The sequence below is a fragment of the Fusarium oxysporum genome, chromosome 4, assembly GCF_000149955.1.
Source record: "Fusarium oxysporum f. sp. lycopersici 4287 chromosome 4, whole genome shotgun sequence".
Taxonomy (NCBI): Eukaryota; Fungi; Ascomycota; class Sordariomycetes; order Hypocreales; family Nectriaceae; genus Fusarium; species Fusarium oxysporum.
In genome coordinates, this window is record NC_030989.1 from 4393592 (window position 1) to 4415960 (window position 22369).

General features: G+C 49.1%; 10 protein-coding genes across 14 annotated transcripts in view; 5 read left to right on the forward strand and 5 right to left on the reverse strand.

Moving 5' to 3' along the window:
* Positions 1 to 247: 247 nt before the first annotated feature.
* FOXG_04409 (uncharacterized protein) lies at positions 248 to 2425 on the reverse strand. Its single transcript, XM_018382420.1, has 5 exons — positions 1796 to 2425; positions 1497 to 1743; positions 1367 to 1446; positions 467 to 1318; positions 248 to 414 (listed from the first exon to the last, which is right to left on the reverse strand). Exons 1-5 carry the CDS (start codon positions 2063 to 2065, stop codon positions 379 to 381), a joined length of 1485 nt encoding a protein of 494 aa, XP_018239128.1. The 5' UTR covers positions 2066 to 2425; the 3' UTR covers positions 248 to 378.
* Positions 2426 to 3617: 1192 nt separating this feature from the next.
* On the reverse strand, positions 3618 to 5931 carry FOXG_04410 (acetyltransferase). The gene is made up of 4 exons (XM_018382421.1): positions 5331 to 5931; positions 5037 to 5280; positions 4538 to 4986; positions 3618 to 4474 (listed from the first exon to the last, which is right to left on the reverse strand). The coding sequence occupies exons 1-4, from the start codon at positions 5534 to 5536 to the stop codon at positions 4111 to 4113; spliced, it is 1263 nt and encodes a 420-aa protein (XP_018239129.1). The 5' UTR covers positions 5537 to 5931; the 3' UTR covers positions 3618 to 4110.
* A 297-nt stretch (positions 5932 to 6228) lies between these two features.
* FOXG_04411 (NAD+ kinase) lies at positions 6229 to 8071 on the forward strand. The gene has a single exon (XM_018382422.1). It carries the CDS (start codon positions 6400 to 6402, stop codon positions 7843 to 7845), a length of 1446 nt encoding a protein of 481 aa, XP_018239130.1. The 5' UTR covers positions 6229 to 6399; the 3' UTR covers positions 7846 to 8071.
* A 140-nt stretch (positions 8072 to 8211) lies between these two features.
* FOXG_18824 (uncharacterized protein) lies at positions 8212 to 8343 on the forward strand (the record flags this gene model as incomplete). The annotated part of the gene is made up of 1 exon (XM_018398959.1): positions 8212 to 8343. The coding sequence occupies one exon, from the start codon at positions 8212 to 8214 to the stop codon at positions 8341 to 8343; it is 132 nt and encodes a 43-aa protein (XP_018239131.1).
* Positions 8344 to 9359: 1016 nt separating this feature from the next.
* Positions 9360 to 12208, forward strand: FOXG_04412 (lysophospholipase). Its single transcript, XM_018382423.1, has 2 exons — positions 9360 to 9847; positions 9988 to 12208. Exons 1-2 carry the CDS (start codon positions 9772 to 9774, stop codon positions 11856 to 11858), a joined length of 1947 nt encoding a protein of 648 aa, XP_018239132.1. The 5' UTR covers positions 9360 to 9771; the 3' UTR covers positions 11859 to 12208.
* FOXG_04413 (oxidoreductase) lies at positions 12182 to 13912 on the reverse strand. Its single transcript, XM_018382424.1, has 2 exons — positions 13508 to 13912; positions 12182 to 13459 (listed from the first exon to the last, which is right to left on the reverse strand). The coding sequence occupies exons 1-2, from the start codon at positions 13546 to 13548 to the stop codon at positions 12412 to 12414; spliced, it is 1089 nt and encodes a 362-aa protein (XP_018239133.1). The 5' UTR covers positions 13549 to 13912; the 3' UTR covers positions 12182 to 12411.
* Positions 13901 to 15455, forward strand: FOXG_04414 (uncharacterized protein). The gene is made up of 2 exons (XM_018382425.1): positions 13901 to 14930; positions 14980 to 15455. The coding sequence occupies exons 1-2, from the start codon at positions 14272 to 14274 to the stop codon at positions 15080 to 15082; spliced, it is 762 nt and encodes a 253-aa protein (XP_018239134.1). The 5' UTR covers positions 13901 to 14271; the 3' UTR covers positions 15083 to 15455.
* A 1227-nt stretch (positions 15456 to 16682) lies between these two features.
* On the reverse strand, positions 16683 to 20339 carry FOXG_04416 (uncharacterized protein). 3 transcript variants are annotated; one of them, XM_018382431.1, is made up of 4 exons: positions 19375 to 20339; positions 19180 to 19328; positions 18880 to 19124; positions 16683 to 18812 (listed from the first exon to the last, which is right to left on the reverse strand). In XM_018382431.1, exons 1-2 carry the CDS (start codon positions 20252 to 20254, stop codon positions 19261 to 19263), a joined length of 948 nt encoding a protein of 315 aa, XP_018239137.1. In that variant the 5' UTR covers positions 20255 to 20339; the 3' UTR covers positions 16683 to 18812; positions 18880 to 19124; positions 19180 to 19260. The 3 variants fall into 3 exon arrangements, with proteins under 3 accessions (XP_018239137.1, XP_018239136.1, XP_018239135.1); XM_018382430.1 differs by having other exon boundaries at positions 19175 to 19328; XM_018382429.1 differs by having other exon boundaries at positions 18880 to 19328.
* On the forward strand, positions 16777 to 18763 carry FOXG_04415 (uncharacterized protein). Of its 3 annotated transcripts, none has more exons than XM_018382427.1 (3): positions 17018 to 17451; positions 17740 to 18104; positions 18160 to 18760. In XM_018382427.1, exons 2-3 carry the CDS (start codon positions 17885 to 17887, stop codon positions 18525 to 18527), a joined length of 588 nt encoding a protein of 195 aa, XP_018239139.1. In that variant the 5' UTR covers positions 17018 to 17451; positions 17740 to 17884; the 3' UTR covers positions 18528 to 18760. The 3 variants fall into 3 exon arrangements, with proteins under 3 accessions (XP_018239138.1, XP_018239139.1, XP_018239140.1); XM_018382428.1 differs by having other exon boundaries at positions 17872 to 18104; positions 18160 to 18750; XM_018382426.1 differs by having other exon boundaries at positions 16777 to 18104; positions 18160 to 18763.
* Positions 20340 to 20496: 157 nt separating the features above from the next.
* FOXG_18825 (uncharacterized protein) overlaps positions 20497 to 22369 on the reverse strand; it is a 4061-nt gene continuing 2188 nt past the window's right edge. The window contains exons 4-5 of the mRNA XM_018398960.1: positions 20751 to 22324; positions 20497 to 20689 (exon numbers count right to left, since the gene is read on the reverse strand). Of these exons, the coding sequence (XP_018239141.1) occupies positions 20752 to 22324 (1573 nt within the window). The 3' untranslated portion in view covers positions 20497 to 20689; position 20751. The remainder of the gene's footprint in view (positions 20690 to 20750; positions 22325 to 22369) is intronic.

Here is a 22369-nt window from a genome sequence, read left to right on the forward strand (position 1 = left end):
GTGGGCAGAGCTGGGGTTTTTGTGCAAATTGGTGAATGGAAACAAGTCCTTTGTTCGATCGGCGGTGGGAGGCCAAGTGTTCGGGTGGGAGTGCACATTGTGCGATGGTCACTGCCATGAACAAGAGACACGGCGTTGTCAAAGAGTAACACTATCCAGAATATGACTTGGGAGGACGAACACTTTCTGATGTGACAAGGAGGGCTTTGTCTCTTGCGAACATGTCACCAAGATGAGTGTAGGATTGGTCAGGTTAAGTTGCTGAAAGACAAGAGATGTGAACAATGGACGTTATTAGGCTAGACTGAAACAAATACATAGAAACAGAACAACCTCATCCTGGCATTTGACATTCATTCATTCATGTATCCACCCATCTTAGTAAGTATAGCGGAAATCGGAAGAAGCGCCCTCCTAGAATATTTGTCAGTGATGTTGTCATGTCAGCACGAGGGGGCTTACTCACATCATGGGCCTCCAACACCTTCTCACCCCGATCAGCCTTGGCATTCTGCCTCTTAAAGTCCAAGTCACAGAGACAGACGAGGATGACAGTGACGAGACAGCAGGCGATGCAAGCCCACATACCAGGCTTGTACCCCGTGAGCTTGTCCTGTTCGCGGAACACCAGGCTGCCCGCAATACCGCCAAAGCCACCAAAGCCAACGAGAGTAGCGCTGCAGAAAGCTCGCTTCCACTGGCCGCGGATGTTGTTGGCCTGGAAGGACATGGCAGTTGGGATGTTGCTGTTGGCACCGGCGGTGACGAGGAAGACACCGAAGTAGCGCACGTTGGCACTCTCGGCCCAGCCCATGATGGGAAGTCCGATGAGGCAGAGAAGCATGTTGAAGAGGATCATGGGGCCTCGGATGTGATACTTGTCGCCGACCCAGGCAGTAGCGAACATGACGATACCAGCAAAGGCATAAGGAGGCGCAACGAGACACTGAGCTGCTCCGACGCTGAAACCCATGTTTCCGACAAGGATGATAGGCAGGGTGTAAGCAAGGGCGTAGCTGATGGTGGTGGTATCGAAGAAGATCATAGCATAGGCCCAAACCTTCCAGTCGGCACCGCCTCGAATGAACTTGCTGAACTGGAAGGGAGGGACCTCAGTGTCGCCACGATCACGGCGGATACGATCGACGACCCACTGGCGCTCACGGCTACCGAGGAACGACCATGTCTTGCGCTTGGAATCGGGGAAGTCGACGAGGAGCCAGTATCCAGCAATACCGAGGGCGATGGTGAGAGTACCTTCGATGATGAAAATCCAACGCCAGCCAGTGAGATTCTCGCGACCATTGAGTTGCATGAGCTATAGTATGTGAGTAAGAGTGACGAGTGTATTCGGGGTAAGACGTACACCATAGGCGAGAATACCAGAGAAAGCAGAAGCGACGCAACCAAGGAGATAGAAGACAGAGTATCGCTTTCCAACCTCATCTATGGTCTTTGATTAGTGCTGATTCACTTGAAGCAGTGAAGATACTCACATCGAGTGTACCATGTGCTGAGAAGATAGACACAGCTGGGGAAGAAACCAGCCTCGAAGAAACCAAGAACCGCTCGGAGAGCTGCAAGCTGAGGGAACTTCTTAACGAATCCCATACCAACCATGACAGCACCCCACATCATAGTGATGAGGGCCAGATGAAGACGAGGACCGACTTTGCGGATGAGGACAGTCGACGGTGGCTGAAAGATGACGTAGGGGATGAAGAAGACCAAATTGGCAATATTCTACCACAATCGTCAGTTAGATTTCGACCCCCAGAATAGAGAGAAGACTCACGTATCGGAAGCCAGTGAGTTGGAGCTCGACGCTCATGCCCGCAATGTTGGCAGCACTCATATTGGTTCGGTCCATAAGCGAAACACAATACATAGCACCAACAGTCACGACGAGCCGACGATCAATACGTCGAATGATGCTGCGCTGCTCCTCCTGCGTGAAGCCATGGTCGTGATCGATCTCAGAGCTGACCTTGCTAGGAGCCTGATCGAGATGATTGAACTCGGCCTGCTTCTCGACGCCGTCGTCACCATTGGTTGTTCGATCCATGGTTGCGTTGGTCAAAATCCGAAAGTGGTGATGAAGTCAAGTTTGAGTGGGACGGGGGAGAAAAAAAGACGAGGAGGAAAAGATGAAAAAGAAGTCCTGTTACACAATTTCCAGGAGGAGAAAAAGTGCTGGGCAGTGGCCCCCTTTTGAGAAGGAGAGGAAAAAGGTGGATTTGGCAGTGCAGAATGGAGAAAATCAGGTTCAGGTTCCACGAAGATGCAAGCTATTCTCTGCTTGTCTTACCCCCGAGTCTTTTGCTGTTTCTTGCTGTTCTTTGTCTCCAGTTTATTTCTGTCATTTCGTCCACGATCATCGCCCTCTTATATATACGCATTTTCTCCTCAAAGGCCCCCCCCCCCCCCTTCCATGGGGTCATACATCTCGATATCGAACCAATCCCACCGAACCTCGGGTGGCGGTCAATGCCAAGCAGAGTCACATAAAGAGCCCAAACGTTTACACACCCCTTGGGCTTGGGCTTGGCCTTTGGGAACACCATAGAATTAGAGCTCGCTCGACTCGTTTACTATCCAACACGCCAGCTTCCCCCGCAAGATCTACCGTCGCTTGCTCCACCAGAATCTGGGGTGTGGACATGGGAGACAAGTTTGCGGGGTAGGTAGGCTGGGTATTGCGGTATAAGAAAAGCTGCTACGCCCGGAGGATTGCCTGTTTTGGGGCGAGATGCGATGGAGGGCTTGTCATTGAGGGTCCCCCAGTGCTTGTTATGTATCATCAGCAGGACAAGAAAGATTGAGAGATGGGAAAGGGCTTGTCATAGTACGGTCTTGGCTGTTTGTGCGGTAGCCCGTTTTCAGGTCAAGTGTGATTGGGTTTTACAGGCTCCCTTGCCTCGAGAAATAACGGAGAAATTGTGAATTAAAGTGTGATCTTGGATTGTGGAATTTGATCGTTCCACCACCGCCTTGTGTGTTGCATGGGTTGAGCCTCGAAGCGAGCATTGGCAATGGATCCATTGTTTGCATTATCATGTAGCATTGACGAGTGACCAACGTAACTCGTCTGGTATACATAAGTACGCTGTCCTACTATTGCAGTATTGCTAGGAAACACAAGAGGTCGGACTATCGGTCTCTCACTTACACCAGCAAGGCTCCCCTCCCTACCGCAAGCCACACCTCCTTTTTAAATCAGATACAGTAAATCGTGTCCTTGTCCATCAAACCCAATCTAAATGCGTCGTCAATACCTAAAACAACACCTTAATTATTCTCCTCTCGATCTTCTTTTCCCTTCGAGACACACTCGATTCAACGCTACTCAGTCCTCCCCCGCGTTCTCCCCCACCCCCGCATCAACTCTCACGTCCCGAGCCAATAACGGCTCAAAGAGCGACCTTGGATGCCGAGGCTCCTCTCCAATTTCGACTCTAGAGGTCAAGCTTAAGTTCCGAACCTGAATTCCTAGTCTCTCGTTGGGCGCTTTCGCCGCGGCGCTAATTTATGGTTGTTTTGACCTGGGCTCATCACTGAGCTGTCATTGTCGAGGGCTTGCAGTAGAGCAGACACACAGACAATATCCAGGGCTAGCATGGTTGAGGCAGTGATTTCTTTTTGTGGCAATTCTTGCGGGTCGTTGGCTTGGCTGTCGGCACGCACCGAAGATATCCAGTGATATCCTTTCACAGTTCTAGATTCCAGTAGTCAAAATGTGTCATTCAACGCTTTGCCAATTCTCCCTATACCATACTCTAGCTGAACCATCAAGAATGACCATATCTCGGACACTGCCCGAATCCTTACACGCGTCATCTCATCATGTCGTTCTCTCTCATGTACCGTCCCAGACCAGTTTGCGCCTCGGTATCTCATCCACGCCGTAAACATTACCAAAAAAGATCAAATCCAAGCCAGAACGTCCCGTCCACACCTTCAGTATCCCGTCTCGTACCCTGTCTATTCATTTCGAAGGATTTGTGCAACCTTCAACGTTCACGCAATCCTCCAATTCATTTTACCTGCGGCGGCCAAGCACCGAGTCCTATAATCTTATTTGCTTGTTCCTGACCGAACCTCGGCTCAGGTTCAACGAAACGCGGATGACACAGTCGAGAAGGACTTCTTGATGTTATGCCAGATTAACGCAGCGGTACCAACAACCGCAAAGATCTGAAGAATCTCCCAAGGCTTTCGAGTCTTGACCTCGGTCTCGATGTAGTCGATCTTGCTACCAGCCATACGAGGGAAGCGACCGGTTGTCAGGTACTCTTCCATGAGTGCATCCTTCTTATACCACTCCTCACGCAACCAGAGCTCAAAGGCCTTCTGGTCGTGAAGGGGCATATCGCTGACTTTGAAGCGGCGCCAGTGGAAATTGACCGACTTAGGGGCGCGACCTTGAAAATAGGTGCTCACCAAACCAAAATACTCCTCACCGAATCCACCTCGGCTAGACGCGTCGGTCAGTCGACAGTTACAATGCTGTGTAACGGGGCTTCGGGTTACAACTTACGGAATTCCCTCATATGCAACCGTGCAGTCGTAGACGTAGTCGATGCTTCCCTTGAGCTCGTTCAGACAAAAGAACATACCAGTACTTCGTGGAAGCATGACATGGTCTGGATCCTTGAGGTCGTTTTTGGCAGCCCAGCCAGCCGACTTTCTACGCCCATTATTGGAAAGATTCGTGCCTTCGGGGAACAAGAGCAGCCACATGGGGTCCATATACGACTTTCCATTAGGATCAACCTTGCGTTGCTTGAGTTTGTTGAGACGGTAGGCCAGGCGGGGCTGATCCGAGGCCATCTTTCGTGACATGAAGATGAATCCGTAGAAGCGCATTCCCCAACCAATGAGAGGGATATGCTTGAGAGACTCCTTGAGAATGATGTAGATATGCCCATGCATGCTAGGGGAATTAGCGTAAGCAATCCACCACAGATACAGCCAGTCAGTATAGATCTGCGCAAGGGTTAGTTTCTATCAACCTCGTCAAAAGCAAATCACCGTACTTGATGGTTGGCAATCATCACCAAACGCTCAGGGAACTCGAACTGAACTCCCCCATCGGGTCGCAACTTGATCTGACCAGCGACCGACTCGTCACCGCTGATTCGGATGGTAGTCGGGCCCCAGATTTGGGTCATGGAAGTTGTCGTAAGACAAAAAGATTGTTTCGTCATAGCCATGTAAGCGTAGTACCAGTCACGATTGACGAAGTACAAGGGAGCGCCGACAAGCTGGGTAAGGAAAATGCTACCGCCATGTTAGTTGCCTGTACCTGTTGAGGGACTCTTCGTTCATACATCATGCAACATGTGTTGAAGTATAGGGCGAACAAGGAGCCGCGCACAATCTGCATCAGAGTTCCATAGCTTTCTTTCCCCGAAGGATGCTCCTCTTTTTGTTTGGGCTTCTGCTTCTCTGCTAAAGACTTCTCTGCGAGACCAGCAAGTAGCTCCGGCGAAGGGATCACCGTCTCCGGTGGGCCATCGGTTTTGGTGTCAGCCATGGCGGTGCCTCTGTTCGTTTGTGTTGGTTCCCAGATGTTGTTATATGCTCTTTACGAGGTATTACGTCGACAAAAACTGAATAAACGAAGAGGCGCCCTCTGGACTGTTATATGTCGTGTCTGCCTTGTTCACGCCGTTCGAGCTAAGAGAATGCGAGGGGTCGCGTGGCACAGTCTACACAGTTAGAGACAGAAACCTGAACCTCCAGCCTCGTGGCGTAGAAATAACCAGAGAAAAATACACAGTCTATCAAAGCTCAAGATGAAGAAATCTGACGAGGCTGCGAGACATTATGCATGTGATTCAAGATCAAAAGTCCAAGGTTAAGCTCAGCTCGAGCTTACCTTATTGCTCTGACGTGCCTGCGTGTGGTTAGCTGTTAGCGCAGGTGACATCAGGCGGATGCGTCGGAGGGCGGAGGTCCTATGACGCCTAAAGACGGTGCACGGTGTTTTACAGATGCCGATCAGATTTGGCCAATGAGAAGCTACGAATATGAGATCACTTGGCATAAAGCTGTTGGATCCATCCTATAGAAGCTATCGCGGGAAAGATAAGACACTTTGACAGGTCATACGCAGATTCCAGCTGATCAGGGGCTTCTGCTCTCAAGGCTTTTAAAGTTTGAGTCAATCTTCAGGGTCTTAACACTGTGAAATGGTCCCTTGCAGCGAAAAGTTTTTCTTTTCGTTCTCAAGTCGAATGTTGGAACAGGAAGGCGGTGAAGATCAGCCCACGTCTAGCTCCTCATCGTATTCTGCCAAAGCCGTCGCAAAGCCGCATGGGGCATCACAGTAGCTCCCGTCTTCGGCGTCATCTGTAGGCAAATTTAATCAGCCTCAACGGTTTCTTTTCTTTTCACATGCCATGCCGAATTCCTGGCACCATGTCTAGAAGGTCCCTCTTACGAGGCCTGACCCTCTTGAGGCCCAATAGTAATCAACTACCAACATATCGCTTTCTGACTCGGCCATCATCATTCACTCTGGCACCACAACAAACATGCCGTCTTCTATCGACAACCTCGACTCATCAAACATCCGAGATTCGCAGCATCGCAGAACTTCCGAATAGAATAAGCCCACGCTATCTCCAAAGCACAAAGCCCGGGTCGTCGCTATTATCGCTGAACTGGCCCAAACCTCCTCGTAATCTCCTTATCATCCACAAGCTATACTCAGATGCCGTTGTCGAGGCTGTTGTCAAATTCTCGAACTACCTCCATAATGAATATCCAGAAGTCAACCTCGTGTTTGAGCCACGCATCGCCCAATCGCTAAAAGATCGTCTCGATTTTCCCATTTATGCTTCGGACTCTCGATCCAATATGGCAGACAAAATTGACATCATTGCAACTTTCGGAGGAGACGGTACTGTCCTACGAGCTGCAAGTCTCTACAAGCTCCATGGTTCTGTTCCTCCGATTCTATCGTTCAACATGGGAACACTAGGCTTCCTTGGCGAATGGGATTTCAGAGAGTACAAAAAAGCTTGGAGGGAGACGTTTATGAGTGGCAGTGACGTTGCTACCCGTGAGGCCAACTACCCCCGAGGTGATTGGGACAAGACAAGTCCAGTGTCATACACAGCATGGGAAAGGCATAAAGGCAAAAGCATGGGAGCACAACGAGCATCGAAGGTGTTGCTCCGTCATCGCATCAAGGCTGATGTGTTTGACCCGTCTGGTAACAACATCAATCATTGGTTGTCAGATACTTTGTCAAGCGAGGCGAAGACGGGGGCTAAGGCTCTAGCGGTGCCTCACGAGCCATCACCATCGCTGAGAGCTATCAACGAGATCTCGGTGCATCGGGGTTCTCATCCCCACCTAGCTATCATTGATATCTACCAGAATGGTCACTTTCTTACAGAGACCACTGCTGATGGTATCTTGATCAGCACCCCCACAGGCTCAACGGCATACAGTCTAAGTGCAGGGGGACCAATTGTCCATCCGCTTGTCAAATCTCTCCTCATTACACCCATCAGTCCTTGCAGTCTAAGTTTCCGATCCCTGGTGCTCCCGCTAGACACCAAAGTCACCTTACGAATGAGTCGCAAGAATCGCGGCCGTGAGCTTGACCTCAGCATTGATGGCAAGAGGTGTGCGGGAGTATCGCCAGGGACGGAGATTCGGGTAGAAGGCGAATTTGTTGGACGAGCCGGTCCAGGAGAGGAGTGGCATGGCGGTGTACCATGTATGATCAGGACTGAGGATGATGATCCTTGGGTGGGTGGCTTGACTGGCCTACTCAAGTTCAATCATCCTTTTGGACGAGAACCTGGTGGGGATGAGTATGCCGATTAGGCAGTTGGTGAGATTTATACGCATATGGATGGATGCATATGGAGACGATCCTATTTGATACCCATACGTTTGGATAATAATGAAGTCATGAGGAGAGCTAGCACTCTTAGGGTGCGGTAAGAATTCGAAAAGCTTCTACAAAGCAAGATTAAGGCTACCAATAAGCTTATAGACAACTTTAATCGAATACCAGAGTAGGCAGGTCACCGGCTTGTTGTTGAATGTCTTACTCCATGCTCAGTGTTCCGTAACACAGATGCAATTCGGGCTGCTCTGTTCTTGAGCTGCTTGGGTCGAGCTTTCAACACGAGATAGAATAAGATGATGACAGGCTTAGGGCTGAAAATCGCAGCCAATTGCAGCAAGATGGCGCGCAGCAGTAAGCGGCAGGAATCCTACAAACCTCCGGATCGGCCGAGTGGTGAAGCCATGGGTGGTCCGCGGACGTGGATTCAGCCACTCAGCGTGAGCAACTACCCTTTTCAGAGGCAACGGTGATCCAAGATGGATTCACTGCGCGCTGACAGATGGCAGTGCATAAACCGAAGCAGAAGATCTTTGTCGATGGTCCACAACAGCTGACAAGTGGCTCAGATACGTGGCAGAACAATGCATCATCTGTCTTACGGATACTTAGCGAGGGCAGCTTCAAACAATACGAGTATCTAAGCGCTCTTGTGATCATATTCCATGTGAAGAAGCATTAGAAAAGAGCCGCCAAGCCGTCTTGGCTCTGAGATTAGCAACGGCGGTTTGAGCTGGGCGGGTTCCCTTTAATTTCGCCGCCAGGGGTTTTCCTCAAACATTCCGAGTCCTTGTGGATCGGGATATTTTGATGACCCATGATCAGCTAACTCTAGTTGTTTGATGTTCCATTGTAATGTCATTGAGGGTCTTTTGTTCCGCGGATCTCAATACTCAGCCTTTGGTGATCTTTTGCTTACTTTACTTTACTTTACTTTACTGAGTATTTCCTATAACAATAGGAGTCTGAGGTGAGGTCATTGTTTGACTCGGCGCGTGGTTGGACTTGTTGAAGTCATGCAGCGGGTGTTCCTGGAACGGTTTTAAGGCTTGTTAGTGGCTGGGTGATGCAGGGGTGTTGGCGGGTGGTGGGCAGTAACTTAAACAAAGAGGTCATTCATGTCACATGTATTGAACTCGATACAAGGGCAACGGGAATTATCATACGCGAGTTGACCTTGAAACATGATTATTCAAACAATTATCATTGATGATCGATCCTCACAATGGATTGTTCGCCACAATCCTTCTCCGTTCCGCGGAGCATCTCTAAATAGAACAGAATACACAATCACACAGCCTGTGTCATTGCATCAGACCGATACAGCTCAGAGAGGCGGCGCAGGGCTGGGCGGATTCTTGGCAATGAGGCAGAGGGAGAAGAAGGGCAACGCCTGTAAGAAAATGGTGGCCCTTGGCTAATTGATGACTGAAGGAATGAGAGAGACAAGCTTAACTATTACTCTTAAATATATTACGAACCATGACCTCTTTTCTCTTACTCTATTTCAATCAATACCTTTGCCTTGGCTGAACGCAAAAGCACGGATCAAGAAACCGTTGACGATACGGATACTGCCAATTAAACTGACCACCCCACACTGAATCCTTTCCTTTCCTTTCTTCTACATACTCATATACCCATCACAACCTCGACCTTGTGTTTCTTGGTTTTTCTTTATTCCCTTGTTTTCTCTTCATTTCTTCTTTTCGGGGCCAGTTTCTTCTTATTTGTACATTGACTTTGGCATTTATTCATCTTGGACCACCCTTTCGCCGATTCGATCATCAATTTCATCGATACAGCACAGCAGCAACTCGAATTGTTCGCTTCCATTCCTTCCGAAGCTGTGAATAGATTCCGCCTTCTTATCGCTCATTTATCCGCCCGAGGCCGCTGCCATGGCCATTTCTTCGGGCTTCGCCCTTTTGCTGGCTGCCAGCGCCGCACTGAATCCCGTCGCTGCTGCACCTTCGAGTAAGTCGACACTCTTCGCGAGCGCGCATGTCGTCTCACAATTATCGTCGAGCGCATGGAAGCTGGTGTGGCGCGATCGCATGCATTTTCTTACCCAGATCTTGGGATCGCGGATCGGAGCTAACGTGATCCAATCGCAGTCGACGACGCTTTTGTCGCCATCTCCAATTCAGATTTCTCTCCCCGATCAGTATCAAAACGAGGCACGCCTCAAGCCCCAGATGGCTACGTCCCCTCCAAAGTCGACTGTCCGAGTACACGACCGACGATTCGAAATGGCTCTTCCATCTCGAGCATGGAGCGCGATTGGATCCCGAAGCGTCGCAACGAAACCATCTCCCCTATCCGAACCCTCTTGAAGCGTCTAGCGATTCCCGGTTTCGACAGCGAGGCGTACCTCAAGGATGCTGAGACAGATCCTACTGCCCTTCCTAATATTGGTATTGCTATCTCTGGAGGTGGCTACCGTGCTATGCTTTGCGGTGCTGGTGCGCTGGCAGCTTGGGATATTCGTTCCGATGGAAGCGACAAGGATGGAAATCTTGGTGGTCTTCTACAAAGTGCGACATATCTTTCAGGTCTTTCCGGTGGTGGATGGCTTGTGGGCAGTTTGATGATGAACAACTTTACTTCTGTCCAGGAAAGCGTGAACTATCCCGGAATTTGGCAGTTGGAGAATTCGATCCTCGAGGGCCCTGAGAATTACTCTCTTCTCCAGTACTACAATACGATTTTCGACGCCGTCTCCGAAAAGAAGGATGCTGGTTATGAACGATCTCTGACTGATTACTGGGGTCGTATGCTGTCGTACCAACTTATTAATGTAACAGATGGTGGTCCCTCATATACATGGTCTTCAATCGCCGACGATCCTGACTTCTCCGAGGGCAAGGCCCCTATGCCCATCATCATTGCGGATGGTCGTGCGCCAAACGAGACTATTATCAGTCTCAACGCGACCAATTTCGAGTTCACCCCCTGGGAGCTTGGTTCCTACGACCCCGTTCTTCAGGGCTTCGTTCCTCTCAAGTATGTCGGTTCAGAGTTCGATAACGGCAAGCTACCAAAGGACAAGTCCTGCATTGCTGGTTTCGACAACGCCGGCTTCGTCATGGGAACTTCTAGCAGTCTCTTCAACCAGATCGTTCTGTATCTTAACGAAGACGACAACAACTACGTTCCTGACGGTGTTCCGGATATCGCAGTCGAAGCCGTAACCTCTGTTCTCAAAGCTATTGGCTCTGACAACAACGATATTGCTGACTGGACTCCTAACCCCTTCAAGGGCTGGAATGACGAGAATAACTTGAGCGCCGAATCTGAGCGACTCACTCTCGTCGATGGTGGTGAAGACCTCCAGAACATCCCTTACTATCCTCACATCCGAAAAGATCGTGAGGTCGATGTCGTCTTCTCCTTCGACTCCTCCGCCGATACCGATTACGGCTGGCCCAACGGCGCATCTCCCATCGCCACCTACGAGCGCTCTCTCACCAACATCTCAGAGGGCTCATCATTCCCATCCGTCCCCGGCAAGAACACATTCCTCAACCTGGGCCTCAACACCCGCCCGACTTTCTTCGGCTGCAACGCAACCAACATGACCGACCCCTCACCCCTCATCGTCTACATCCCCAACTACCCATATGTCTACTCCTCCAACATCTCCACCTTCCAAATGAGCATCAACACCTCCGAGCTCTCCGCCATCATCGAGAACGGCTACGCCGTAGCTACCATGCTAAACGGCACGCGCGACAAGGACTGGCCCGTCTGCGTTGGTTGCGCAATGCTCTCTCGCAGTTTCGACCGTACAAACACCACTGTTCCTGATAAGTGTCAGGAATGCTTCACGAATTACTGCTGGAACGGAACTCTTGATGAGAGAGAGCCCAGCGAGTATAACCCTACTTTCATCGGCGAGCAGATCGAGGTGGAAAGCTCAGCGTCAAAGGCCAGCAGCGCTTTTATCGCTATTGCAGCTATTGCAGGATTTATGCTCGCCATTTAAAAATGAATGAAAAGTAGAGGAAAAGATGATATATATATATATATTTGCTTATAGGAGTACCGCATTGGAGTTTTGTTCTATCTGAAGCGCCGTGGTCTTGAGGACATGGATTCATGAGGAAGTTTATATAGGGGTTGGATAGATGATGAGTCGGAGACTCGTCTTATTATTTACTCGGAATTCTCCATATTGGCACGATCTTGTGAAGTTTATCGTGACGTTTAGCCTTCGGTATGCAGCTTACCAAGCTTGCGATTTGCAGGCACAATGATATAAGGATCTTCTCGAATGGACCTCACCCGTCTACTAAAGCTCATTGAGGACCGTCAGCAACGTCGCTCTATGTTGACTACGCACAAGCTATATACTTGTTGTTTGCTCCCTCATGTAATGTTACCTAGGTATTTGCTATTTCGCCTCTGATCAGGTCTCAAGCTCTTAGATGCAGGTAGATTCACGACAACTTCTCGCGACACTGGTTCATGCTCAAAAACACTAGTTCTTCCTATCCATAACTTTTCCTTCATTAACTCATTACTTATTCCTAAATACTCTAAGCAAAGGTGACATCCTTGCCAGTCTTGGCACTCTCAAAAACACCCTCAATGATCTGCAAAACATCCCTCGCCTCAGATGCCTTCACAGGAACATCTTCCTCCTTCCCACTCTCAACAGCCTTACCAAGCTGAGCATAGAAAGCCTTGTAGGTAGGTGTCTCAATAGACGAGATAGTCTGCTCCTTAGCCTTCTCGTTATCATCAACGACAACCAGCTTATACCGAGCAGGATCCTCCTTTCCAAAGTCCGCATCAGTAGCTTTCGCACCAGCCTTGAGTGCATCCTCTTGTGTGTCGAGACCGAGCTTGCGGAAACTTCCCTTTGTGCCACGGACCCAGAAGCGAGGCTGCTCGAGTTCGGCGCTGAGAACGCTGATGCGGATGTTGACGAGGAGACCGTCGGGGTAGGTAAGTTCTGCTGAGACACCGTCTGGGTTCTCAAAGTCGAACTTGCCCTCGCGTTGAGAAAGAAGACGGCCGTGGACGAACTGGGGCTTGCCGAAGAGAACGTAGGCTTGATCAATGAGATGAGTTCCCAGATCGTAAAGAGCGCTGCCGCCTTGGGAAAGGGGGAGGTCTAACTTCCAGTTCTTAGAGGGCACAAGACGATAACGATCAAAGTGGTTATCGAACTGAATGATACGACCAAGAGTTCCCTCAGAGATAATCTTCTTAAGAGTAACAAAGTCAGCATCCCATCGTCTGTTCTGATAAACAATAAGGAGCTTTCCGTTCTTCTTGGCAATCTCAATAAGCTTATCAGCCTCAGCAGAAGTAGGAACAAAAGGCTTCTCAGTCAAGACATGCTTTCCAGCCTCGAGAGCAGCCTTTGTGAGCTCAAAGTGGTTGTTGGGAGGAGTGCTGATGACTACAAGATCGACTGCAGAGTCGGCGAAGAGATCCTTGTAGTCTGTGTAGTGCTTAATATCGGGGTAGTCAGCAGGTGCTGAGTTGCCCTCTTTGGGGGAACGTTGAACGACTGCGTGGAGTTTGAATTGGGGAGTTTGAGTGAGGAAGGGGATGTGGAAGATTTTGGCAGACATGCTATTGAGTGTCAGCTGATGATATCACGAAGAGGTTGATTGAACTTACCCATAACCCACGACACCGACGTTGGATGTCTTTCCGCTCATATTGACCGACTGTATTTAACTCGACGTTTATTTCTGAAGAATATTTCTCACGGCGGATGTTCTTGACTTTATAAGTTATGAGGGAAGTTCTCACCATTTCTCCAAGAGCCTCCACAAGATGAATTCCGTCATGGGTGCGGAGTCATTCCCCACGGATGCTTCGCCATTCTTGGAGACTCCGGACGAGCTGAGCGCCACGATTGGTAGAATACAGTGGATTTGGCCGAGAAAGTCGGAGATGTAGTGAAGGTCCAAGCGAGAAAGTGCGGTTTTCTTAGTCAGTGGCTCAGTCTTTTATATCTATTAGCAGCTATTTACAAGATGAGAACATTTGTAATCTGAAATGGCGTTATACGAGTCTTCTTTTGTTGAAGAGATTTCGTGATGATGCGGAGTGTCCGTTTTGGGTAATCTTCGAGCATGATGAGCTGATTTACACTGGTCGGTCCGAACACTATCATTTATCGGCATCTTATCATGATAAGGCCGGACAGTGATAAAGCGGTTGAAATTGATGCCGAAGATTACGGACCCGTTTCTCTTACTATGGCTCCGTGCCGGACTCGACATTTCTGCGTCTCGCGTCCCGATGTGGGTCTCCGGACAACGCTTCAAGTCCGGCCCAACAACCGAATCGCGAAGTCCAAAAACACCAAATTATAAAAAGTCACGATATATCGAATTAAATAGTATAGCAACTCATCAAACCATTCAATAACAACAATGGCATTCAACAAAGTCTCACAATTTACAATCTTCCGTGGCCCCGGAAAGCCTAACGCTTTTACGTGGTCCCCCTTCGTCATCAAACTCGAAGCTCGTCTTCGCTTCGCCGGCGTGTCCTACAGGGTAGCCGAAGGATCACCGAAAACTGCACCAAGAGGAAAGATCCCATACATTGAAGCTGAAGGGGAGACTTTGAGCGATTCGACATTTATTATCAAACGATTTATCGATGAGGGTCTTGTTCCTGATCTAAATGCAGGTTTGACGCCTGTTCAGAGAGCACAAGATCTTGCATTTAGAGCTCTTATGGAAGAAAAAGTTTACTTTTACGGTACTCGCGAGAAATGGTGCGATAATTATTATACCATGCGCTCCAACATCTTTGCTTCTATGCCGTGGCTTCTACAGGTTGTTATAGGATATTTGGCAGCTCGTGCAAACGCAAGGACCGCGTATGGACAAGGAACGGGCCGTTTGACAGACGAAGAAGTTACAGAGCTGAGAGAGGAAGTTTGGGAGAGCGTTGAAGCTTTACTAGCGGAGGCGAGGATGCGGAAGAAAGGCGATGGACCGTTTTGGGCTCTTGGTGGTGATGAACCTACAGAGGTTGATGCGACACTCTTTGGGTTTATTGCTTCGTCGTTGATTTGTGAAGCGTGAGTTACTCTGTTGGTGAGTTTGGTGTTATGCTAATGGTGTTTTTAGAGCTCCGACTTCAGCGGCTATTGTGAGGAAGCATTCGAGTTTGATGGAGTATGCGGAGAGGATTCATGAGAGGTATTTTCCTGATTATGAACGATGGGAGTAAAATGGTGTTGTGGGCATTGCGTGAGAGTTGAAGAGCTGGAGGTATAGAACTTAGATCCCTTGGTGTATAGCATCAGCAAGCAAGTTTGCCAGTTCATTGCAGATAGATCTCAACTAGATTCATCCAACCCAAGAATCGGGGTGCATGCCAACAATTCTCATCATGAGTTCCTGCATGAAATCTCCAAAACTTGTAAATCATCTCCAACACCGTCAGCCAAGTGCTCCAATCCTACCTTGCGTCACAGCATGTTTCATCCCCATATTCTCGAATATCAAGGCTCCTCCAAAATTCGACGTCAGATTATCTTCTCCATGAAACCAATCCTCAGTGAAGCTTGGAAAGGGTTGAAATGACGTTGTCCAAGTTTTTGAGCTCCCCCCCCCCCCACCAAGATGCAGGGGTTCGAGGGTGATTGGTGGTAAATACCCTCTAGCGAATCAAGCAAGATGGGAACTCCCCGTGCATGTTGGTGATGATTACCTTACTCTCAGGAACAGTCAACTTCAGCGTGAGGGAGGAAACTTCATATGCTTCAATTGGCCTTTCAGCCTCGGTCTACAGAATCCTTTGAAACTCAAAAGTCAAGTTATAGCTCAGCCTTCTCCTTACATTTATTAACGGAGATTCGCCGTGTCTCAAAAAATTCACCAACCAAGGCAGATCTACCAACCAACACGACATGTAGAGTATGTGGGCATGCAAACCCGAGCTGAGATGGTTGCATACAGCTATTTTAATCGCTGCAAAAACCTCGTCTGCCCCTGGAAAACTCACTGGCTACGCCGCACAACCGCTCATTGAGGGTGTGGTGTCGGTCGTCACCGTCGTCTCATGGTGCAGGAGGTGGGCATATAGTTGACGATGTATAAGTGCATTATGAAGATTGAGATCTCTTGTGCTACATAACTTATCCGCGCCTCATCAGTCCAGCTTACATATGTTCAATGTGTTTAATCAGATCTTGAATCTCATGATTTTTAATGGGAAATGCTACCGCGACGGTTCGTCTCTCATGCATGTTCGCCAAGTCGGCAACAGCGGATATTGTCCACAATTATTACGATCAGACCATTCGATTCCCTCCCGCGTAAGAAGATCCCGCTAAACAACATCTTCTCCAGATTCTTTGCTCAGCTCCTCCTGTACCCAGCAACACTCCTCCATAATGCACGTAAATTATTCCTGTGCTGTAGAGCCTGCTAGAAAAATCGGACACTTCCTTTGCCTCGCATGTGAGCCTCGGCGTGGCGGTCGAAAAGAGCGGTTAATTCGAGCGCATTTGTCCAGTGTAGGAAGGCAGTTGGTCAAGATCCCTGCAAGTCTGACAGGGTCCCCTTTTATTCCCGGCTACAGGGGTGTGAGTGTGCGTTTTAGTGGGTGGTGGTGGTGTACGATGTGAGATGCGGGGGAGTTTGGGACACCGTGCACTGAGGTCAAGCTCTGATGAGTAAGGAGAGGAAGAGAAATCAAGCATTGACTTTGAGAAAGTTGGTCAAAGATAGAGGAACTAGCGGTCAATTTGTTGTCTAGTAGTAGACCAAAGCATGTCAAAATCTTTAGAGTTGTACTACAAATAATGGTACTATAGTAGTCAATTGACCTACCATCAACTCAACTCTAGTCACAACTGTCAACCCATTAGCATCTTTTGTTCCTGCATCATTGGCGTCCCATCCCCAAGTTTTTTTTTTGCCTGCCTTCCAATGAATAATGGTTGCCTCACCATCAAACCTGTTTTCTTCGCCTCTCTTTTCCCTCTTTTTATTTAGTTCCTCCTCTTTCTCTTCGGCTTTGCCGCTCAAGTCGGGTCTAGTTCCAAGCTCCCCCATCAATCGGCCCTCGGATACCCTTGTAGTCCAGCATGTGACTTGGCCAAGTCCAAGTCCAAAGTCCCCGTTGAAGGATTCTCCTAATGGCGCCAACTCACTGCAACTGTTACAGTACATATTTTCTCTTCTCCAATGCCAGGTATTGAAGCTTTTTTACCCCGGAGATCGTAATAATAAATCTCAATGAAAAAAAGGGGAGCATTGTCCAATATCCGGGGGTGGATCGAAATCTCCAGCTTTTTTTCTGCTTTGATGAACTAGACAGTTCGTTCATGTTCTTTTTCGAGCTCAATCTCCGAAAAGTTCATTCTCAAGAGTCTGAGAGAGAACCGAGAACTTCACATGCCCTAGCGCTATACCCATCTCCGCATCTCGCCCCCGGACTTTGGCATCACCCCTCGTCGATCTATTCGGCCGTGTGTATCGAATCCGGAAGCCCGCCCCGCTCTCACAACGGCATAACAAAAGCTCTTACACGCCCTCAGTTAGTTACCACAGCGAGAATAGAAACCCCCGTGGCTAGCACCCCCCTCCCTGGTAAGAGTTCCCTGTCCTTCTTTGAACCTCCCATTCGTCCACTTCAGCTTCCGGCTCGTCGCAGCGTATCCCGACCCCCTCGAGTCCACTCACACTAGACTCCAGAAAGGACGAGGATCAGAATCAAGAACAAGAAGTTGACCTGCAAGTCTGCAGGAAAAGAGGCTGGTCTTTCCTGTAATGGTTAACGGGCAACGGCACCGTGACGCTCTAACCAAGTCGAGTTGACTTGTTGATTCCCTTTCCAATCTTCAGATACATAAAGCCTCTTCTCATCCATCTCTCAAGCTCTCTTCTTTCTTTTCCTCCTCATCCACTCGCTTCCATTGGACCAATTCAGCATCAGCTTCAGCCTTGCCTCTCTACACTCGTTGTGTCTTCTCGCATATCAACAAGTTTATCAACTTAAAGACAACCAAGAACAACCTTCAAAATGAAGTACTCTTTCGCTATTGCTGCCCTCGCCGCCGCCGTCTCGGCTCAGTCCCTCGGCGACGTTCCCAAGTGCGCTATTCCTTGCCTTGACGATGCCATCGCCAGCAAGACCAAGTGTGACAAGACCGATCTCACCTGCGTCTGCAAGAACTTCGACGATGTCCGAAGCGCCGCTACCTCTTGTGTGATCACCAAGTGTGGTTCCGACGTTGCCATCAGTAAGTTTCAAATCACCAATACCTGATAAGACATTCATATACTGACTCATCTCAGACGAGGTTCTCCCCGCTACTGAGAAGCTCTGCGACAACCCCGAGGCCGGCAGCGGCTCCGAGGGGTCCTCCAAGGCTGACACCACCAAGGCCGAGACCTCCACCAAGGTTGTCGTCACCACCAGCGCCGTTGCCGTCGAGACCACTGCTGTTGAGACCACCGCCGTCGAGACCACCACTGTCCCTCCTGTCGTTGAGAGCAAGACCACCGCTGTTCCCCCCGTCATCGAGACTCCCACCACCAAGTCCGAGGCTGCCGGCAGTGCCACCAGCACTCCCGCTCCCTCAGGCGTCGGCGAGAACAGCGCTGCTGGCCTCAAGGGTCTCGGCGCCATGGCCATGGCTGCCCTCATGGCCCTTGCTCTGTAAATGGAGTCAATTATGAGACGCCAATTTTCCTCATTGTGAAAAGACTGCTCAGTCTGCACATTGAGATAAGAGGCATTGTTACGAGTTGAAAGGAAAGTGATGAGGAGGAATGGGATATGTGTACATGGGAATTGGATTCGGATTTGTGATTGATATCACGGGTTAATAATTAATGGTCTTGAACCACCAGAATATAGCAAATATACCAGTGACACTTGTCTCATTTCTCTGCCCTCAATTGATCGTGAATTCAAAACTGTGAATCGAAAGTCAAGAATCAACAAACTGAGACAGTCAGAATCATACCACCCAAGTCGTGATCACAATCGTCATCATCCGAGTAAACACTCACCTTCTAGAAGTAGCCCAAGCAAAAACATGACTAGTCATCTCCAAGTAAAAGTGGTCGACGTCTGTCGCCGTTTCTGGTAGCACCGGGGCCCGAAAACCTTACGCGGCCTCATGCGGGGAGTGCAGCAAGCGATGTCACGCCGTAAATAGACAAGGCCAACCATTCATTATGTGGTTGATAATATAGTTTCGATCGAGATCCAATGGAAATCATTTCTATTATGCATAAGTTCGTGGCAAACTTGTCTAGTCTTTGGGGTCAGCTTCGTGATGTTCAGTTATGGGCCAGTGCTCACTGTACACGTCTATTATTGTTTGTCAAAAGGCCCTTGAACAAAGGACTGGGCCCCGTATTCTTAACCCAAGTTTGTTTCACCTCGTTTCACTTCTTGGCTGCTTCGATCTCTTCGACCCAACCGCAGACTCTTCTTGCAACTTCTAAGCTTGCGTCTTAACTTGTTAGCAACCGCCGCAAGTGTTTCAATCGTCAACTTACCCTCTCTCGTGCAAAAAGCGTGAGGAATATCCCCTTTATCCTGCACAATCCTCGCTTTACCTCCTCTCTTCTCCACGATGCCCTCCCTCTCGGCATCATGAATCCAGTGATCTTTCTTGGCATAGAACAAGAAGAATTTCGGTACTCCATTCTCTTCTCCAGTCGCATCCCATAGATCATCGTTCCATTTCTCCTCAGTTATCATCTCCAGCTCCGTCAATCCCAGATGAACTGCCTGCAACACGCCATCTCTGCTCTTCAACCATCGTGCAGTGATGTCTGCGCTCGCAGGCGTAAAGCCCAGAAGACGTTGAACGATCCATGTCACGCTTGCGACACTCAGAAGACCAAGGAGAAGACGTGCGAGTAAACAAGCTGCAGTGTCGAGGAAGGGAATGAAACGACGTAATAACTCGAATTGTACACCATTAGATGATCGAGCGAGGTGCGTAAGCGTTGGACATATCAGGAATCCATGTCGAAGCTTCAGATGCGGTGCTCTCTCCGGATTCTTCATATGGCGATGGAAGATCTCAACAGTGATGAATGACCCGACAGAATGGCCCATGAGAATCACAAAGTCGTAACCTTTTCCTTTAGCCGCAACGATGTCGTACATACCCTCAATCTGACCCTCCAGATCCCAAGGTTTGTTTTTTGAATTGAAAGGCTCATGGTCGTCGTCGCTGAAGCCGAGCAAGTTTGTGCCGTAGATGTCATAAGCAGTGTCCGTTTCGATCTTGTCCAAAAGCCCGCGTACATGGCTGAGGAAGTCGGTGTAGTATTCAATGAGGCCCGGGTTACCACAGATATAGTGAATGAGTGCTTTTTTTGGAGCTCCTCCAGAGCGCTCTGAAGGCAGCCATATTTGAGGTGCCATTGTATGTTGCTGAGTTTGGTAAATGTCGAAGTGAAGCTGTGATAATAGAGATAAGGGATGACGAAATCTATCAGCGGAGTTTTCGACCAACCCGAGCTACCCGGTAGTCAGATAACGAAACTTGGCAACATAAATACCTATCCACAGCGTTGGACTGACTGGTGTTTAATTCATACATTTATATCTAGAAATGACTTCTAGTTTAGGTAACCGGCCCTAAGTTGGGTGTCAAATAATGTTTATCGTGGTATTGTTGCATCAAGTTTCACTCATACATCCTTCACACCATTAAGCATATTCGACAGTCATATTCGTTACGGCACTCAGGTTACTCAATCATTAAACAGTAGGCCAAGCCAAACCAATGCATCAAACCAATCCCAAACTCCAACCCATGGCTAGCACCATGCCTTGAAACCATACTCAGGAGCGACTCTAGAAATGCTTCAGCCAATTCTTGCAGGTTCCGGTCATGCTCGTGTACTATCTATCCTACCTCAAACTTTGTGAGTCTTGCGAACTTCTACAAGTCCCACATTCTTCTTGGTAACTGCCGCCCAAGTCGGCATGAACTTGAGAAGCTCGTCAAGCGCTGGGATCGTTCCAGGCGTGTTAGCATCACTGTAAGCACAACTGACAGTGACTTCGAGACGATCAGCTGCTTGTTCCGCTGGCCGCACTCTTAATTCGTGGTCTCCCTGTGAATCGATTTCCTTCTGAGTCGCGTCCTCCAGCGCAGAAAGAGCATTTCGCTCATTCAGATACAAGTTTAATGTCCAGGGTCGATCTCGATCGCGGCGCCAGAGCTGGACGCTGCTGAAACCCTCTGAAGGGAACTTTCCAAAACGAGGATCTCGTGAGCTTGCACCATCCACGGCGAATCCATAGATGGGTCGTGATGTGCGAACATAGCAAAGCCTCGAGTCAATGGCATCGATTCGAAGTCGTGCTTTGGTTCCGTCGCTGCCATATATCGTCTCAACTGAGATCAAATCATCCGGAGTTTTATTCCTGTACAGTCTGGGCGTCAATGACGAGGCATCGTATTGGCAATCTGATAGATCACGTCCAACAGCTGGCTGGCACTTGATCTCCTGACCCAAAGTGCTCGGTAGGGTGCTGATGACAGATCGCGCATACTCCTCAATTCCTACGATGGAGACCGTGTTGGTGCCGTTATCCAAGTCGATGACTTGTTGGAAGTAAAACTTGAAACGGTTACTATCGGAAAACGGGAATGCGACCAGGTTGTAGATGAAGGTGCCGGCGAAAACACAAAAGAGGAACAGCGGAATATGGTGAGTAACACGGTGGATGAAAGGCGTGAGCGGGAGCAACAGGAAGATGCTCAAAATGCCCAATGACAGGACGGGAACAAGGAGGCTACCCCCATCAGTACCTGTCATCTGGGTAGCAGACATCACCACCAGGCCAATGTTTCCAAACAGGATCACAGGTACGGGAGCCAGAAAGAGGAACTGGAGAATCCAAGTCCACGTAGGAAGGCGTCCAGACCAGCTCTGCTCATGCTCGAAAGGCTGGTATCGTCGCATACTAGGCGAAGAGGGCGAGTTTTCAGCAACCGAACGGCGGTATGTGTTGGCAAACGAGGTCGGGGCGTTGGACCCATATCCTGATTCACCGGCTCTAAGCGGCGTAGTCTCGGTAGCATCCTCAGATCCGTCCTCGTCATCCTCCGCCTCAGCACGAGCAGGTTCACTCTCTGTCTGGGGTCTCGATTCATGCTCATTATCGCGGCTAGACACATCTCGCGCCTGATGAGCGTCGTGAAGCTGCATGGCAAAGTCATGCTTTCCAAGCAACGCGAACTGCTCCAAAAGAGAAATGAACAGGGCAAGGAAAATGGCCGATTGGAAGAAAACGGTTGCATAAAGAGCACCAATGTGCATACGGTCCTCTGCCACAGCACACACAACTTGTACACCCCAACCGAGGGCAAAGAGCCACATCAGAACAAAGCCTCGATGAAGTGCACTGGGGCGAACAAAGCTGGCTCCACGCATGATGAGCCAAAACGAGAAGTAAAAGATAGAGAGAGTCATAGACCACCTGAAAGATATTAGCTTCTGATATCCCAACAGGAAAAGCCACTTA

Coding starts and splice junctions, on each gene's coding strand:
- FOXG_04409 (XM_018382420.1), bottom strand. CDS start 2,065: ATGGATCGAACAACCAATGGTGACGACGGCGTCGAGAAGCAGGCCGAG. Junction 1,319..1,366: donor CTGGTATTCTCGCCTATGGT/GTACGTCTTACC, acceptor CACATACTATAG/CTCATGCAACTCAATGGTCG. Junction 415..466: donor AGGTGTTGGAGGCCCATGAT/GTGAGTAAGCCC, acceptor CAAATATTCTAG/GAGGGCGCTTCTTCCGATTT.
- FOXG_04410 (XM_018382421.1), bottom strand. CDS start 5,536: ATGGCTGACACCAAAACCGATGGCCCACCGGAGACGGTGATCCCTTCG. Junction 4,987..5,036: donor TGATGATTGCCAACCATCAA/GTACGGTGATTT, acceptor ACCCTTGCGCAG/ATCTATACTGACTGGCTGTA. Junction 4,475..4,537: donor GTTGCATATGAGGGAATTCC/GTAAGTTGTAAC, acceptor CGACGCGTCTAG/CCGAGGTGGATTCGGTGAGG.
- FOXG_04411 (XM_018382422.1), top strand. CDS start 6,400: ATGCCATGCCGAATTCCTGGCACCATGTCTAGAAGGTCCCTCTTACGA.
- FOXG_04412 (XM_018382423.1), top strand. CDS start 9,772: ATGGCCATTTCTTCGGGCTTCGCCCTTTTGCTGGCTGCCAGCGCCGCA. Junction 9,848..9,987: donor CGTCGCTGCTGCACCTTCGA/GTAAGTCGACAC, acceptor ATCCAATCGCAG/TCGACGACGCTTTTGTCGCC.
- FOXG_04413 (XM_018382424.1), bottom strand. CDS start 13,548: ATGAGCGGAAAGACATCCAACGTCGGTGTCGTGGGTTATGG. Junction 13,460..13,507: donor GTCGGTGTCGTGGGTTATGG/GTAAGTTCAATC, acceptor GACACTCAATAG/CATGTCTGCCAAAATCTTCC.
- FOXG_04414 (XM_018382425.1), top strand. CDS start 14,272: ATGGCATTCAACAAAGTCTCACAATTTACAATCTTCCGTGGCCCCGGA. Junction 14,931..14,979: donor TCGTCGTTGATTTGTGAAGC/GTGAGTTACTCT, acceptor TGGTGTTTTTAG/AGCTCCGACTTCAGCGGCTA.
- FOXG_04415 (XM_018382426.1), top strand. CDS start 17,885: ATGAAGTACTCTTTCGCTATTGCTGCCCTCGCCGCCGCCGTCTCGGCT. Junction 18,105..18,159: donor TGGTTCCGACGTTGCCATCA/GTAAGTTTCAAA, acceptor GACTCATCTCAG/ACGAGGTTCTCCCCGCTACT.
- FOXG_04416 (XM_018382431.1), bottom strand. CDS start 20,254: ATGGCACCTCAAATATGGCTGCCTTCAGAGCGCTCTGGAGGAGCTCCA. Junction 19,329..19,374: donor CGCTTTTTGCACGAGAGAGG/GTAAGTTGACGA, acceptor TAACAAGTTAAG/ACGCAAGCTTAGAAGTTGCA.